We start from the raw sequence: 14886 nt of genomic DNA on the forward strand, positions 1-14886 counted from the left end.
AAAACATGAGCTAAGAAATATTTTTCAAAAAATCACGGTGTCCTTGGAAAATCACCTCAAATTCGCATCTATCGAAAATGGTTACATGTGCCCCAGTCTCCCCTAGATATTATTGAGATGATAATTTAATCACTTATTTTTGTGCAGTGCTTAATTTAATGAAAAAAAAAAACAGTTATGAAAATATGGTATATAGGTAAAAATACGTCTCAAGATGCAAGACTTCTTTGGAAAACAACTTACAAAAAGCGATATATAAGTATAAAATAAATTTTCCATTCGAAATAAACTTTTGGACACTGAAGAAACCTGGTAGGAAACCTGTAGGAAACTGTATGAAAACTTTAAAAACAACTTTTATTTCTTGTGCGAATTTGAGATGAAATTTTGCTATCAATTTTTAATGAGAGAAAAAAAGTGTTTTTGTGCTCCTCTCCTTTGTCAGAGAAAAAAGAAAGTTTTGCAGACATTTTGATCAAAAAGAAATATGGCTAATTTTTTCGTCAGTGAATCTTTCAACAGTTGGTATTTCTATGTAGTCGTGACGAAAGGAGCTGATTGTCAAAAATAAAATGAGGGACTTCATCATTTCCTCCCACGCTTCCCTCGTATTTTGTGATATACCCATGGCACTTTGTTAGACCTCCATGATGGAGAGACTCTTTGAGAGTGAGACGCCAGGAATTCCGTTAGTGTGGCAAGGAAAATTGTGAGATACGCGCCAAAAAATTCCACGTTCCATCATTTTTTTTTCTCTTCCACAAATAATTCTTCATCGTTATACAAGTTCTAATGTTCTTAATGGTATGGGGAATGGGAAAAAAGTGTCTCCTCAATGTTACAGTGACACGCAGCATCGGAATCAAGATCACGATCATCAACACACCTCAAAGCTAGCCTCATACTCAGGCGCAATTAAAGAATTTTCCGTCTATTTAGTCTGACTCTGTTTGTCGCGTTGAAAGCTCTCGCGCGCAGAATTTATTCGAGTGTGACGTGCGCATTGAAGACTTTGAGGTACATTTGCATCAATTGCAATGTAGTGACTACTGGTGACACTGAGGAGATATTTCAAGACAACCATCACAAGGATATTTATGTGAAATTTGCCTCAACAATGTCACAAATTTTGTGCTTTTGATCCTGAAATTCAAATTATCACAAAAATGACAGAATCAACAGCTTCACAAATTGAGGAATTTAGTGATAAGGATTTACCTGCGATGGGGGATGTGCCAAGAATTGAGATTTGCGTCAATAAACTCAATTGGTATGTTATTAAATATATTTGCCATTTGCAAATTGATCTAAATCCACCAGATATTTATAAGAAAAGAATTATTGACTGAAATAATATGTGTTTATTATGAGATGTTGATAAAGACTTTTCCAACTGTGCGATATAAATAATGGAAGAGGGGACTGTTTGACGCATAAATTTCGTTTTGGAATTTAAAAGTGATGTAAAGAAAAATTATAAATGTAATTGAAACTTTTGAGTTGCAGTTCGGGTTTAGGAAAAACAATTTCAAATTAATAAATAAAAGTTTTTCTATTTGATGCATTTTTAAAATGTACGATGAACCTCAAAAATGTATATCTATGGGTTTGAATTACTACATTTAGTACACTTACGACTTTAACACTATAAGAATAGTTGTAAAGAGATTTTACTTGGATGAGATTTTTTCATAATTACACCTTTTTTGATGATAAGAACCGGTGAATAACCTTAGATCAATCTTATTTTCTCAAAATGCCATGTTCAACCATGATTACAAAAATTACCAACTTTTAAGATCAAGTTCGGTCATACACAGAAAAAAAATATTTTGTAAAATTGTTCGTAAATGTTTGTGAAATCCTATGGCAGACTTACGAAATGCTCGTGAATCGTATAACCCACAAACAAGTTCGTAAAATTTTGTACATTTTTCACAAACATTGTTCGTAAAATGATCATTTGACGAACATTTTTTGTACTTTTACAAACATTTGTTCGTAAATGTTCGTAAACACACAAAAAAAAATGTTCGTAAAATTTTGTCGTTTGTAAATTTTTGTTTGTCTGGCAAAAATTTACTAACAAATACGAACAAATGACAAAATTTTACGAACATTTACATTTACAAACATTCTACGAACATTTTATTATTATTATGTTTTAGATTCTTATTAGCTTAGCGAACATTTCATCCAAACATACCCATGACCTAAAAAATCGCCATCTTGGATTTTGAAGGTCAAATAACAATCACTTTAGGGGCTCATTTTTAAACCGATTTGTTTAAATTTGAATTTTTTGGAAAGGTATTGGAATTTCGAACCCGACCCGACCATGTCAGTCCCAATCGGTAATGCATTGGTCAAGTAATCGTAGTTTACAGTAGACTCTCACTCAATCGGCTCTTTATCAATCGGGCGACAAATTTTGTTGACAATTTTCACGTTTAATTAGGAAGCTAATTCGATCAAATTCGATGTAGTTCTTCCTATTTTATCGTGATTCTTTATAATTGAGCGCTTTTTGTGGATTTTACAAAGGCTTTGACGCTCAATTCTATCGCTAAACCGGATGACATTTTGCCCCATATTCCCGATTAAGAGAGAGTCTACTGTATTTATTTTTGTCGATTATATCCTTTTATTTGTGCGGAAGCATGTTACAAATGTCCGAAATATGGACACTTAACAATTTTTTTAATTTAGATATGATTTTTCAAACAATTTAATCTGTAACGGTGTTATCACACTTGCACATTAAAATTTTAATGTGATTCACATTAATTGTCGCTTGTGAGCGTCCAAATATGTTATTTGTGTCTTTGAGTCATTTAATATTTGGGATTTTTCTATTTATTGATAAAGAAGTGGACTTGGCCTGCAAAAATAAGTTTAAATTTACCTAAAGCAAAAATGTTTTTCACATTAAAAAATTAAAGAGAAAATCGCATTAATTTTTCGCATTAATGCTATAAATCAATTTATATCAAATTTTGCGGGCCAAGTCTACCTTTTTATCAACAAATAGATCAAATTTTGAATATAAAATGATTCAAACACACAAATTACACATTTGGACTCTCACCAGCGACAATTAATGTGAATCATATTAAAATTTTAATGTGCAAGTGTGATAACACATCAGTAATAAAACGTTATAAACCCAAAAATTATTCGAAAACTTATTTCACGGATAGCTCTATCTGATGAGTATGAATATTTCGCAAATCTGGGACGTTTTGCCATCTCTTTTTGATATGTTATAGAGCTTTTTCTAATACTTTTGAAAGTATAAAGCTCTTCTTAAGATATCGCACTTTGTTGAGTTACGGAATTATAAACGACTTAAACATACATGTGGCTTCCTCGCAGAAATCTTCAATTTTTGTCACAAAATTATATTCAAGAACCACAAAACTAACAAAATTTTATATGATATGATAGATTATCAAATTTTATGAATTTTATGTCTGTTCAAAATTATTTTGTGAAGCAACCATGAATGAAGCATAAAAGAGCTGAGATATTCAATTTTTCAAAAAAAAAAAAATAATAATAATAATAATTCTTTGATCTTAAACCTTCATTATTGTGTTTTTTGCGTAGTGTTCACCCTGTAAAAAAAGAAAATTAAAATATTATTGATGTAAGTCCGTCCGTGTATTGCTGTAGGATTAAATTATGTGCGTGAAAATGTAAAAGTTTTCCTACAAATGCACCTTCCTTAATTATATATCACATTTATTATAGTGAAAAGTTTTCCATATGCGACATATTCTAATTAGGTAGAGCCTTCGTTTCACAATTTCATATCAATTTACTTGATTGCTTGATGAAGTGCAGAGCACTATTGAATTTCCTACTTCCGCTGAAATTTGTGAAATTTAAAGTAAAAAATTGTAATTAACTTTATTCACTATTATTGGGTATTTAGTGTTGCAATCAGTGGTGAGGATGGATGGTATTTATTGAATTATTTTTCAATAATGTTTCAACCAACACTTGATATAACCAACTCTTGTTGTGTTTGTATCGTTATTGAATTTTGAATATACTTGAATTAAATTTGTGGGATTTCTCCAAGTGGTTAAATAGGTATTTTTTCGCATATGGTTTCATATTTCAAATTATTAAACTTTTTACCAATCATTTCCACACCAAAAGTTCATAATATTTTAAAATTACCCTCTAACCAGCTTTTCTACCGAACGAAGATTTAATACAAATGTTTTCAAATGTTTGTAAATTCTTATATTCTTATATGCAAATTGTGTAACCCACGAAAAAGTTCGTACAAAATTTATACCTTTTTCACAAATATTGTTAATAACATGAGGACTTGACAAGCATTTTTTGTTGTTTTACAAACATTTCTTTGTATATTTTTGTTGTCGGGCAAAACTTTAAGAAAAAATTACAAAATTTTGCGATCATCTTTCTTTGTTTCTACGAACATTTACGAACTTATGTTTGTCAATAAACAAAAAATGCTCATAATATATATGCTCATAATGCTGAAAATTTGAGGCATTGAACTAGCTGTTAAAATACAATATTATAATGAGCCAAATTTACTTAAAACACATTGAAAAAAAAAAAGATTTGTGGTGCGAAGCATAAATCGTCCGAAGGTACCGTTCTTTCACCTAGAGAGAACAAAATAGCTAGACGACATTTTTTATCTCTAATATCTAACTCACTTTCGAATTTGTAGAAAGAATAAAATTCAATTAATTTTGTCAATATGAATTAGTGGTTCATTATAGGTTCATAACCTACTGCAATTGTTTCAGATTTCTTAGGGTTTCTAAAAGCTCTCCTACAAACTCATACGATTAAAAGTACGATTAAGAAATACGTTTAATACGATTAAGAAAAAGAGTGTCTAGACTTCTTTTAACTTTTGACCATAGGAAACGAATAACTTTCGGGATTGTCCTTCTGGAGGACTTTGTCATTTATACAGTTTTCGATATTGTACGTCAAAACAAATTTCACATCATTCCAATCAAATCATCATTCAATCCAATCATCAACCAAAATCCCGAATACTAAAATTACGAAAACCAAAATTCCGAACGCCAAAATCCCGAAAATCAAAATCCCGAAAGCCAAAATCCCGAAAGCCAAAATCCAGAAAGCCAAAATCCCGAACCCCAAAATTCTAAACGCCAAAATCTCGAAAGAACCAAAATCCCGAAAACTAAAATTCCGAAAACCAAAATTCCGAACGCCAAAATCCCGAAAACCAAAATCCCGAAAGCCAAAATCCCGAAAGCCAAAATCCAGAAAGCCAAAACCCGAACCCCAAAATTCTAAACGCCAAAATCTCGAAAGAACCAAAATCCCGAAAACTAAAATTCCGAAAGCCAAAATTCCGAAAGCCAAAATCCCGAAAGCCAAAATCCCGAAAGCCAAAACCCCGAACATTCAAAATCCTGAAAGGTATGAAATTATATGAAGGATAATGTGCAGAATAATTTCTCAATACACAGAAAATTTCCCTTTGCCACCCAACAAGCGCGGGTGCAATCATGGGAGTAGCAATGATACTTTTAAGAATTCGGAATATTAGCTTTTGTGGATTTTGGAACATTTGAAACTGATTTATGAATCATTTAGAAAATCGTTCAAAATAGTTTTGAAATTATACAATTAATTTTCGGACAAAACTTTCTGATTTAGGGTAAGTTGCATAAGTTGGAACAATTTCCAGAGGCTCGAACTTTGATACAAGATTAAAGACATTATAAATACATTTTTCCCTGATGACATACATAAAATTGCTCCTTGATTCTTCTAGAATATTACCGTTTCATGGAAATTCTTGAAAAACAGTTTGAAAAGTTCTTAAATACAAGAAAAATACGTGAGTGCAAAACAATATAATTTGGACAGGGTGGGACAAGTTGGACGTGGGAATTTGGACAATGCGTAGGGGAAGGTTGTGCAAGTTTCAAGATTTTTTACTGAATGCCATACAAACTGAATCAATTATACCACTAGGGTAAAGTGTATAATTAAAAAGTAAAAAACATTAAGGCTTAGATATATATTATTTATTAAATCTTTTTCTTGGATATTTTAATTTTCTTGCTTTCCTCCTTTTCTTCTTTTATTTTGAGCCTTTCTTCCTGTTTCTGAAGTCTAATTCTTTTTTTTCTTCCATAGCCTCTTCTTTTAGTTTTCTTTAATCATACGAATTGTCACAAAGAACTTCAAACATGAATTTAAAAACTCCATAGAATAATAATAGATACCTGTCCACCTTTGGGCGAAAGAATTACACCCGTTTCGTCAAGATTAAAGACGCGATCAGGAGGAAGTTCCAGAAGATCTTTGGATCTTAAATATTCATGAGTTTTCTCAAACCACTCAGTGATGTCCTCAGTGGTAATACCAGCTCTTTGGGTTGTGTATGCTTCTGGTATACGAAGTCTCAATTCTGGGTATCTGTTCAAAAAGCTCTTGAACCAAGAGTATCCTGGCCTTCCATCGGTGAACTCGTTGACAATCTTGAACTTAATACAAATAATTTGCACAGTGTTGAGGACTTGATCTTTTGTTATAGGATGCCACTTGTCACTGCATCCTAAAATCCATTCAACGAGCTCATCTTCTATATCTTTTGGCAGCGTAGGAGGCCTTCCCCCAGAGCATTCTTCCGGACATTTCCCGGTCAGCTTATTAAAAAGTGTTGTTCTTGGCACCCCAAATAATACTGACACCTGACTTAGTGACTTTCCTTGACGAAAAGCTTCCAGTGCTTTGTTCACTTGGTCTTGAGTATAGGATTTGTACTTTTTCAATTTATTTGCCTTTTTACCCATCTGAAATAAAAAGAAAACCCCTGCAATACAATCGTATCTCCGGATTTCCAACTTGTCACTTTTGCTCACGCTTCAAATAAGCACTTTTTCTTCATACAGTTAGTAATTATATCAAATAAAACCATTACGTACCGTTAACTATCGAGATTAAACACTTTATTCCACTAAAATTTGCCAGAAATATTGAGAAATGTCAACAGAACCGAAAAACCAAAGTCACTCTTCTTGTGTTTTTATTAGGAAAAAATGGCCAATCGATGTATTTTTTCGACGGTGAAAAGTTACACTGTCAATTGAGGTGAGAATTTTATACATTAAATCTTATTCATATGAATGGATTTTCACTTTATTTGCAGCACAAGGAACCAAATAATTAAACTATAACATAGAAAAATATACTAATTAAAATTTAGTACTGTATTTATCAAGAAAAAATTGACTGTCCAACTTGTCCCAGCGAGATTTTCCAACTTTTGCCATTGTCCAACTTGTACCAATTTACCCTATAATCGATTGGAATTGTTTAAGTTTTTTCAGGAATTCCAAGACCTTACCAAAGACACAAAACATGACTCTATTCGGTTGATAAATATACTTCCATGTCCAGCCACAATCCCGAACGACAAAATCCTGGAAGCCAAAATCACGAAAAGTCAAAATCCCGAATTGGCCAAAGTCTCGTTATGGTCAAAATCCACTATATAGTGCCTGTTTCACCTTTGACCTTGAAAACCCATTATTAGAAATGAATCAACGGTATTTTCGGATATTACCGAAATGATTGCCTAGAAAACATCGAAAACATATCCAAAAATGAAAAAAATCGCATGACGCATTTTCGAGTGATCCCAAAACACGTGGTCTAGGAGAGGAAAAAGAAGATCATGTTAATGGTCCTTAAGTCAACTTATGAGATCTTCCGAAGGTCTCAATTCTCTATTTCTATCGCTAACCGTTTGGCCTCTAAAGCTGGCGAACGAGCAAACATCGCGCGTAAAAAAATTCGAAATTTCAAATTTTCAAAATTTTGCTAAAATATGACCCCTCAGGGATAAGGAATTGAAATATATATAAAACTCAAAATCTAGGGATTATTATATACCGCTAACTCTGTGGAGTTTGAGCAGAAAAAGTAGAGGGATTACTGCTATTTCTATAAAGTTTGAGCAATAAAAAAAGTTTATGAACTATCTTTGATTACATCCTAAATATTGAGATTGAAACCTAGAGGCGGAAAATAAGAACATACTGTGAAATATTTCAGATTGTTTTCGTATGCTCACAGTAAAAATATTTAAAAATGAGGAATTGTCCATACAAAAAGGAAGTAAGGAAAAATACTCCTACACTCAAAAAAATCCACGGTTAAATGGGTATGTAAAACAGGGTTTGTCTATCAAACTGATGCCAAACCCTGTTTCAACCTAAACGTGGCAAGGTTTGATGTACTAGTATTTTTTAAACCCTGTTTCAACCAAACCCTGAAAAGGTAGAAAGTCAAATCCTGTTATGGATATTGATTAACCTTGCCGTCAGTAAACCTTGGCAGGAATGAAGACCAATCCTCGTCACGATTATATTTTAAACCCTGTTTTCGTCAAACCCTGGCAAGAGTAAACCATAATCCTTGTCAGGGGTATATTTTAAAACCTTTTTCTCAGTAAACCTTGGCAAGAATGAAGACCAATCCTCGCCATGTTTATACCTTAAACCCTGTTTCGTCAAACCCTGGAAGGAGTATGGCTTAACCCGTAACACGGGTTACACTCAATCCTTGTTTCCATCAACCCCCGGCAAGCGGAAAAACAACCCTTGTCATGAGTTTATTCAAATCTCGCCTCTTTCAACCCCTGGATGACTATTTTTAACCCTTGTTAAGATTAAAATCAAATTTACTTGGAAAATAATTAAATAAAACTAGAAATTCTTATTATAATATTTTGCATCACTAAGGAAATAAAAAGTAACGGCTAGAATAAAAAGTTTATACTTTAGTCGTTATTTTCTTATTTTCTCAGTGAAGAAAAGTATTATAAAAGGAATTTCTAAGCCTTATTTAATTGTTTTACATGTAAATTTGACTTAAATTCTAACAAAGATTGAAAAATGATTTCCAAGAAGTTTACTTAAGTGAGATTTGAATTTCTCATATACATACATCAGTGTAGAAGTATAAAAAAAATTATAATTAGGTTAAGTAAACATTTAGAATTTATTACAATAAAATGGTACTTGTTTCTCTAACAATATATCATTATAATTCCTTATTTTACTATTAAATAATTACAATTTAACACAAATATAAGAATTTATAACTCCTAGTTATTTCATTACTTTAAACTTTATTATATTATTATTTTTTAAGGTATCGTAAAAATATCTGTTATTTAAAGCTTTTTTAAACAATGTTGGCAAAAACTAGGGAGTAAATTTTACAACAGCATGAGAAAAGCTTTTTTCAAAATAATTAAGCAAAAACTTAGGAAAATCCATCAAGAAAAATTGACAGTATTTGTTTACCTATATTCTTTTTCAATATTTAATCTTATCTCAATGAAAAATAAATAAATATATCTAGATTACCTTAACAGCTTTATGGCGTCTACACACTAGTAGAATTTTTTTTAAATGCCTTTTTAAAAAAAAATCTGACATTTCTACCTACAAGGATATGGGAAATTTGCTTTAAAAAGGCATTTTTAAAATTTTTTTTTGCAGTATTGCAACTTTAAATAAAATATATACATATTCTTTGATAACAAAGTACAACATGTGAAGAATATTTTCTCATCTCAAAGCTTCAAGCCAGTGAGAAACTTTAGGATAGAGCCTTTACAAATTTACTTAAAGCCAATTGAGAAGCATCAACTTTAAAGCTCTTTTAAAAATCTCAATTTGTGAGATTCATATGCAAAATTTTTCGAAAACTAATGCATCAATTTCATCGAAAATTTGCATACTTCTAGAGTTGATTGTTTAAAACTTAAACAAGGATTTGTTTTTTTTTCCTTGGTCATACCTTATATTGCACGGCAAAATGTAGTGTAAAATACGCCATTGTTTCTTGTAAAAAATGCTATTAAAAACAAATTTCATGTTTTTAAACTTTCGTTGAAATATAACTTTTACTCAACTGCTTATAGCAAATATTTAGTTTTCCGATTTCAGAGTAAATAAATTATGTGAGTTATGTCTCCGAAAATCATTTTAAAAGATCAGCCTCTTAAAATTTGTAAATGAAAATTTTAGAAAATATTGTTTTATGTTGTACTTTTATGTTTCAGAGTTGGATTTGAAGAAATATTCTTTATTATATTTAAAAAAAAATTAAAGAGGGCGTATTTTATGGTTTCTGTAACCTACGTAATTCCTTAAGCTTAAATTAATCAATCCTGCTTCAGCCTGCATCACTTCAAAAGATGTGTAAGGTTAGGACGGTGGCAATTATTTTATTTTGCATTTTCCACTGCTCCCTGGCGTGCTTCTGCTCTCTCCTCTTGAAATTTTAGGTAAATTTCCATGTTTCAGTATGATCCTCTCGTTCGAACTTCTGCAAATCTGGAGTTTCGACATCTAAGAAAAAATGGTAACATAAACTAAAATTACAAAATTTATCTTAACCGTTTAGACATGTAGATAGATAGATAGATAGATAGATGTTTATTCATTAGCAATAAATAAGGCTAAATCCCGTGGAAAATAGAAAACATATAAAACGGTTAACTCGAGATTAAAAAAAGAAGTTAAAACGTAATCTTTACACAGTTTAAATTTCAAAAGTCTTTAGAATATTTTGTGGTGAACAGCATTTCACAGTTTTTTCACTAAAATCACGAGAAATTTTATCGATTTTTTTTTAGAAAATAAAGATAAAGATAAGAAAATAATAATTTTTAAAAGTTCGTGAAAATCCCGTTAAAAATACAGAAAACACCGCACTTGAACTTTGGATGCGCACACTTTGCACCAATACTAACCGTGGCAAGGATGAAAATCAACCCTTAAGAGATTAAAACAGGGTCAAGGTTAAAACAGGGGTAAAATTCTAATCTTGACACGGTTTAAAATTTAGGCGTACGGAAAATCCTCAGTGAACAGCATTTTCACGCTTTTTCCACTAACACCTTCAAGAATTTCACCGATATTTTTTATGAAAATTAATTTCTCACTGTTTATTTAGGCATTGATGGTGGAAAATTGGGATAAATTCTGTGAAAACTTGAGGAAACGCCGCACAATGGCTTTAGACGCGCACACATTGCACCAATACTAACCGTGGCAAGGATGAAAATCAACCCTTGAGAGATTAAAACACGGTTAACTCAAGGTTAAAACAGGGGTAAAATCCTAATCTTGACAGGGTTTAAAATTGAGGCGTGCGGATAATCCTCAGTGAACAGAATTTTCACGCTTTTTCCACTAAAATCTTCAAGAATTTCACCGAGATTTTTTTAGAAAATATATTGCTCACCATTTATTTACACATTTACGGTAAAATTGACCCTAAATTCAGTGAAAATCTCATGAAAAAAAGAGAAAACTCCGCACTTTGATTCTTGACGCGCACGTTTGGTTACAAACTTGAAAAGAAAATTAAACACCACTTACCACAGATCTTTTCACAATTTACTCTTCTTCTATGTCGCTGATATGTCCCTGGGTGGTCACTGGGGGCTCATATTGAGCCCCAATCCCCGAAATGTCAACGCGAATGCCTCCATTCTTTGAGGCACACTGAACACTAAACACCATTTTTCTCTTACTGATTCCACTTGACAAGTTTACACGAGAAACCCTTAAAAGCATTAAGAATTTCGCCATGATAGAAATTTAAAACCATTCAAACCTTGCGCAAGATTTAAACCGATGTGCTAAGGTTAATAGTGAAATCCTTCACTAAAAAAAGGAGTTAAAATTGCTGAAACAGGGTTAACTCATGTTTACAGTTTAAAACCTTTTTAAAATTAAACCGTGACTAACCCTGTTTATAGTCGATTTTAAACCTTGCCTCAAATAAGCTCTTTTCTGAGTGTAGTTAGAAGTAAGGAAAAGTACTCCTAGTCAGACATTAAAATTTGAAGTGATAGGGTAAGTGTGCCAAATTCCGGCCAGCTTGCAATTTCGGCCATCTTTTTTGTTCCTCGAATTTCCATGAACTTTTAGATTTTACGTACTCTAGAGATTATACAATGCAAAAGAATAACAAAAAATGTAGTTTCGACAAACGAGACGACGTGAAAAAGATATTGGAAGAATTCCCGAAGGGCAAGGAACTATGAGAATGAAGGTGGCCGAAATAGGGCCCCAAAGCTCTGTCTATATTTTTATTCATCTTAAAATGTATTAAGAATGATTTTAGAGTAAATAAAGACGGTAAACTCTTTACATGGTTCCAAGCAACACTCTTTTAGAAGAAAGAATTAAAAAAAAATCAATTTGTATTTAAAATATTACATTTCAAACTTGAGACTTTGACGCTTGTATGCAACTATGCCGAAATTTTGCACACTTACCCTATGCCGTTGCAGAAAACTTCACTTTAGGAAAATATCTTATCCTAATTTCATCATAATCATAATTTTCAACCGCTTATTCCTCTTATCCTAATTTTTTTTTTTATCAAATACAAACTTTATCAATCCAATAAGATTTTTATCCCGAAAAGCTCTTTAACAAAAGAAAATCCTGTATAATTTTATGGCTTTTTATGTTTTAAAATTGCTCTCATAAAAATATCTTCTTGTGAGCTTTGTTCTGTGATATTTTTTAATGCTTGAACTGAAAAATGGAAAAGAATTGTGGGTGCTTGTGTTTTGATACAAATTTCTGTTATTTTTTTTTATTCTTCGGTGGTGAGGACTACTTAAGCTTACAATCTTCGTGGTGAGTGTCAAATTCGTATAAAAGTACAAGAATGTAAACATTGGCTATGGAGAGGGATTTTAGTGTAGGTGGATAAAGTGGCCGGTGGCGAAGAGTTTCGTTCTGAAGAAGGACATTTCATCGGCAGGTAATATTGATGTTTGTCTTGGTGAAATGTCAAGCAACATTTCAGTGATTTCTATATTTAGTTGCCACCACCTTTCTTTACCATAAATTTCGTCTTCGTGTGCCTCCACGGCGAAAATTCAAGCTTGGAGGATTTTACTGCTTAAAGTGGCGGAATAAGGAAAATTTATGGGAAAGAATTTGAAGAAGAGGGAAATGATTCATCTGGCTCTTCTTATTTCATAGCTTCTGATATTGGGGGTGTAATTCATTATATCATAATGCAATTCATTATCTGGGTGTGATGTGTGGTATGTAATGAGAATCTTCTCGGTAAACTGGATTTAATGGTGCAAATAGAAATCGAATATTCAAGACCATAGAGGAAGATTCAATTGTCCTCATTTAAGTATGGTTCTATGCATTTATTGGATCACTTAGTGTTTTATATAGGATTTTAGCATGGTGGAGGAGAAAATGGTGTTTGATTGGTGAAAATGAACTTTTAGTTCTCATTCTCTTACTCTCTCTCTCTCTCTTTCGTATTTGATTTTGCCCTCCTTTACTCTCACCCCCAATCATTTAATTAAGTTTATGCATGTCTCGGAGTTTGCGGTAAGAGATTTTAATTAAATTTTCGTCCCTTTCTACGTGTGTATCGTACAAGATAGAAGAATAGAATAGAATTTATATACACGGAAAATGAGTCCTTTTCTGGATAGGCTATCCTTCACGCAGAAAAGATCCTTATATCAGTTTTAGTGGTTTAATAAATTTTTATGTCAAAGAAGTATTTCTCCTTTCCCTATACATACCTTCTGCTTAAAATTTTCGTATGCATTCACTACAATATTCAGATAAGAACATACCGTATTTTCATATCTCATATACTCGAATTTGTGCAATAAAATCCATTCCATTCACTCCAAAATAATTGCACATATTCTCTAGCTCAAACGACCCCTTAAGAGTTCTTAAACTATCTCGTGAATATTCATTTCATATTCTGCAAATTTTCCATCTGGTTCTTAGGACAAAGTAGGATTTAAATGATATTGAAAGGATTCTTACATAAATATTTCAAGTGAATATTTCCAAGTAAAGTCTGTTAAGAAATTTATCAAGAAGGTTAAATTTAAACTTACAAAAAACACAGTCTGTATATTCAGGAAAAGAAAATATTTGAGATTAAAAATCACTAATTTCGAACTTTGTGAAATGACTTTTCTTTTTCAAAATTTTTTATATTAATTTATTTTTTTTTAGCAAAAAGTTGTTTAGAAACACAAAATAGAATATCCAAAAATTGTATATTGCATATTTTGATATAATAAACTACTCTCAATTCTCCAGAAAAGCATGTAGAATTTTCCGGGTCATATATGACCCTATTGTCCCCAAGGGTAACAGTGTTTTCGTCCCAAACCTATAGCGAAATGTAGTTGGGACATTGTTTTTCTTTGTGAAATGCAGGTGGGACATCTTGCTCCTGGACATTTCATCTTATATCTGATGAATTATAACATATTTTGCGATATTTTAGAGTATTCTGCAAGCGTCCCATATTGTGCAATTGTATTGTGTGTGAATAAATATGTGGATAAGTTTATTTTTGCCAAATACCACTCAAAATAATGTGACAGTGACTGTTCAAGGGATTACCAGGAAGATTCCTTGAACACCAGGAGTACAGAGTTCATCAAGACAATCCAGCTTGCCATGGTTTCGGCCAAATTAATAACTTCAAGAAAAAAAAACTATAAAAAAGTCCGTGATATAGATTTTGAAAATGGTATGTACACTTCCCTTGAGGACAATAGGGTCATATATGACCCGGGGTTTTTCCGAGTTTTCACGCAATGGAAATTTTTTTCCTCTCTGAACCATTATATTTGTTCATAAAGCATTAGGAAAAACTCAATTTTACATGAATTCATCTGCTGAATAAAAGTGTGACGCGAAAGAGTTAACTTCTATAAGGTATTTTGAGATGTAAAATTTAGTTGTTTACAACTTAAATTAACAGTAAGAAATTAAATTTAGTCAGCAAAAAATAAATTTGTGT

General features: G+C 31.9%; 1 protein-coding gene across 5 annotated transcripts in view; it reads left to right on the forward strand.

Annotated features, from left to right (window-relative positions):
* LOC129807444 (cAMP-specific 3',5'-cyclic phosphodiesterase) overlaps window positions 1-14886 on the forward strand; it is a 378877-nt gene that overhangs the window by 123334 nt on the left and 240657 nt on the right. Inside the window, exon 1 of one of the 5 annotated variants that reach the window (XM_055856712.1) lies at window positions 800-1270. The exons of 3 other annotated variants lie outside the window; for them this stretch is intronic. In XM_055856712.1, the coding sequence (XP_055712687.1) occupies window positions 1167-1270 (104 nt within the window). In that variant the 5' untranslated portion in view covers window positions 800-1166. Of the gene's footprint in view, window positions 1-799; window positions 1271-14886 lie in introns of those variants that run through there. One more of the 5 variants, XM_055856715.1, reaches the window with a different exon arrangement.

This window comes from Phlebotomus papatasi, chromosome 3 (assembly GCF_024763615.1).
Source record: "Phlebotomus papatasi isolate M1 chromosome 3, Ppap_2.1, whole genome shotgun sequence".
Taxonomy (NCBI): domain Eukaryota; kingdom Metazoa; phylum Arthropoda; class Insecta; order Diptera; family Psychodidae; genus Phlebotomus; species Phlebotomus papatasi.